Below are 2,978 nucleotides of genomic sequence, written 5' to 3' on the forward strand. Positions count from 1 at the left end.
CTTCAATCCTCCTTATTTCTGCTTTGATTATCACATTTTAAGTTTTTGATCAAACATTTACGGATCTTGACGCTTCTTCTTTATCATTATTGGAACAATAACTTAGAGAACATAATTGAAATTTTATTTGTTATTCAAGATTATACTAACTTGGATGAAATTAGCCTGAAACACTTTCTATAACCGATCGTTTTACCTTTCTGATTACATCAATATTTTAAATTCCAAGTGATGATACATTAAACAATAACACTTCTTGCCAATGTTTGTTACCAACTATTGTTTAACACATCATTCTATAATTATCTGTTCGTCAAACTATTGATTTTTTACTTTTATTTTTTTGATAAAGAATAAGATTTTATTAAAAGAGGGAGAATGTACAGACTTGCTACTTAAAATGAGTAAGAAGCAAATAAAAGAAGGGCCATTTACAAAATGGTCACGCTTTTTTTAATTCAGTTACAAAATGATCATACTTTTGTAAATTGGTAACAAATTGATCATACTTCATCCGACATAACAGTTTTGCAAAAAAACGGGGTTAGTTGTCCCCAAAATACCCTCACTCTTAACTCAACTAAATGTTAACTGCAGTTAGGCTATCACTGACGTGTTGGGCATTTTGTTGACGTGGCGTCTCTGTGACATGGTGGGCATCTTGCTGACGTGGCGTCTCTATGAGGTGGCACACTTTTGTGGGCAGAAAGTGTCTGATTACATTGATCTTTATACACCTGCAGACAATAATACTCATCTTTCATTTTTCATCATAATTTAGAAAAAATTTCAAGCCAAGAAAATATGGCAAAGCAACACTTTTTTTGAAGGTTAAAACGTAAAACTTTAGATCATTTTGATATCTGACACTGTAGAATAAACATCTTCTCAAACTAATGGCCAAAAATAGAAAACCTTAACACGAAAAACACTATATGTCGCGCACCTTCATAGTTCAAAAAATTTGCCTAAGCTACATGGTATTCAGTAATTGGTGAGAGCATCACTGTCAGCCCAACCCCACTCACTCACCAAAATGCTTATACAAAGAAGGGGTCTGTTGGTGGTGAAGTGACCACTAAAAACTTCACACATGGCCAAAATGCTTGTACAGGAAAAGATGATTTGAATCTTTACCAACAGATGTACCTAGACCATGTCCAAGACATGCCACCAAATTCACAAGCAAAAACTATTCCCAAAAGAAGTTATTTCACTCTACTTTCTCCTTCGTACAGATCCTATATGAAAGCTTATTCAAAAGAAAATCTTTAAACACGCCTAATGAAGTGTGCATGCATGTCATTTATCAGATCATAGGGGCCAGTTAGCATGTCTGAAACTTACTATTTTTGCATCTAAGAGTAAACATCGCTAAGTTGATATTCACATGCATACCCGTTTAAGCTGAGCACACAGAGCATCCTATGCTCACAAGGTAATGTTTTCTATCTCCTCAGTCAATCATGGCACATTCGTTGCGAAAAAAAATAATCATTCAGTCTAACGAAAGTGGGACAACTAAATAAACCAATATGATGTTGGAAAACTAAGCATGACATCAATATTCTGCAAGACTGCACATGATGCTGCAATATATGTGGTAAACGAAGAAGCAAGCAAGCAAGCAATTAACATGTGAACATGAGAAAAAGAAAAAAGAAAACAAAAACATGGGGTGCTTGAAGTTTTGACTCACCTCCCTACAACCAGTTGTAAGATGCAAAATAAGTGATGCCGAAGGAAGACATTATTAAAGGCTTTACGACTTTCAAGCATACAAAGCAAAGCCAGGAGGGTAGGACCCTTAATATCATATTTAGACTCAGATGCGAGCCGTAACTGACACAGACGCATTGCATGGACAACCAACTTCACCTGGCCTAATGTCAAGATGCAATTAGGGCTCAAGAATATATCAATACTGAGTACTGACATAAAAGACATGAACAGTATCTAACCTTGCAAAGACACCTCTTCCATCAAATAACTTAGGAACAATGACAATGCAGCATCAGTGCCTAACTGAATTCAAGATCAAGAAGAGCTCTGCTGGCCTAGATTCGAATTTTCCACATAGCCTCAAAACTACGAACTGGTTGATAAGTTCAAACACACGTTCAATCCACAAGAATTCACACTTATGTTATCAAAAAAACTAACCTTATTAATATCACATTCTTCAACCCTAAAACTTCGAACGGGATTCTTCACATATTTCCTGCACAGAAACATAACAAAATTGAATACAGAATTAATTAGGGTTTATGAAAAAAAACAAAAAAATAAGAGAAGAAAAACCCTAAAATCGTTAAATTAGGGTTCCTGAATCTAATTAGTAACAGATAAAATACCCAATTTTATTTAGGGTTTATGAAAAAACAAAAAAAAAACTATTTGTAATTAGGGTTCCAGAAATCTAATATGAAATTGACGGAATATGGTTGTAATTACCAACCTCGTGATGTTCGCAAACATGGTAATGATCTCTTGTAACAAAACCGCCGTATTGAACGACCAGTTACCAGATTTGGATGCAAATCTCACAAAACACCACAAGATATGGATCAAAACCACACACACGAATTACATAACCTATTAAGTATCTGTTTGCTATGAAAAATTACTCGAAATCACTCGATATTCAATGAATCGCCATTTTTGAAGAGCTCTGATAATAGAAAATGAGAGAGAGTAGAGGCTGCAAAAAAATGAAACGGAAATGGAACCTAACGGGTTATAGTTTCTATTTAGTTCGGCCATATCCTATCCGTCTAAATAATCTTCTAGATGTACCGTTAACACGATCTATGGCTACAGATTTGATGTAGTTAGGTTAAGGACTAACTGGTAATTTCTGCTACTCATTTAACTCGGACTCGGTGGGTCCTACTGACTTAACCAATGAAATAACGGAAGTGTGACTCTTTTGTAAATGGTTTGTAACTCTATGATCATTTTGCAAATCGCGTACTAAT

General features: G+C 35.0%; 1 protein-coding gene across 2 annotated transcripts; it reads right to left on the bottom strand.

Annotated features, from left to right (window-relative positions):
- Positions 1–345: 345 nt before the first annotated feature.
- LOC113308992 (transcription initiation factor TFIID subunit 2-like) lies at positions 346–2,720 on the bottom strand. Of its 2 annotated transcripts, none has more exons than XR_003340255.1 (4): positions 2,459–2,720; positions 1,962–2,221; positions 1,700–1,878; positions 346–737 (listed from the first exon to the last, which is right to left on the bottom strand). XR_003340255.1 is itself a non-coding variant. In XM_026557425.1 (4 exons), exons 2-4 carry the CDS (start codon positions 1,981–1,983, stop codon positions 581–583), a joined length of 363 nt encoding a protein of 120 aa, XP_026413210.1. In that variant the 5' UTR covers positions 1,984–2,221; positions 2,459–2,719; the 3' UTR covers positions 346–580. The 2 variants fall into 2 exon arrangements, 1 of the variants encoding a protein (XP_026413210.1); XM_026557425.1 differs by having other exon boundaries at positions 1,700–1,883; positions 2,459–2,719.
- Between the last annotated feature and the right edge of the window lie 258 nt (positions 2,721–2,978).

Source organism: Papaver somniferum, chromosome 9, assembly GCF_003573695.1.
Source record: "Papaver somniferum cultivar HN1 chromosome 9, ASM357369v1, whole genome shotgun sequence".
NCBI lineage: Eukaryota > Viridiplantae > Streptophyta > Magnoliopsida > Ranunculales > Papaveraceae > Papaver > Papaver somniferum.

Coding starts and splice junctions, on each gene's coding strand:
- LOC113308992 (XM_026557425.1), bottom strand. CDS start 1,983: ATGGAAGAGGTGTCTTTGCAAG. Junction 1,884..1,961: donor GGAAGAGGTGTCTTTGCAAG/GTTAGATACTGT, acceptor TCTTGACATTAG/GCCAGGTGAAGTTGGTTGTC. Junction 738..1,699: donor TTACAACTGGTTGTAGGGAG/GTGAGTCAAAAC, acceptor TATTGTCTGCAG/GTGTATAAAGATCAATGTAA.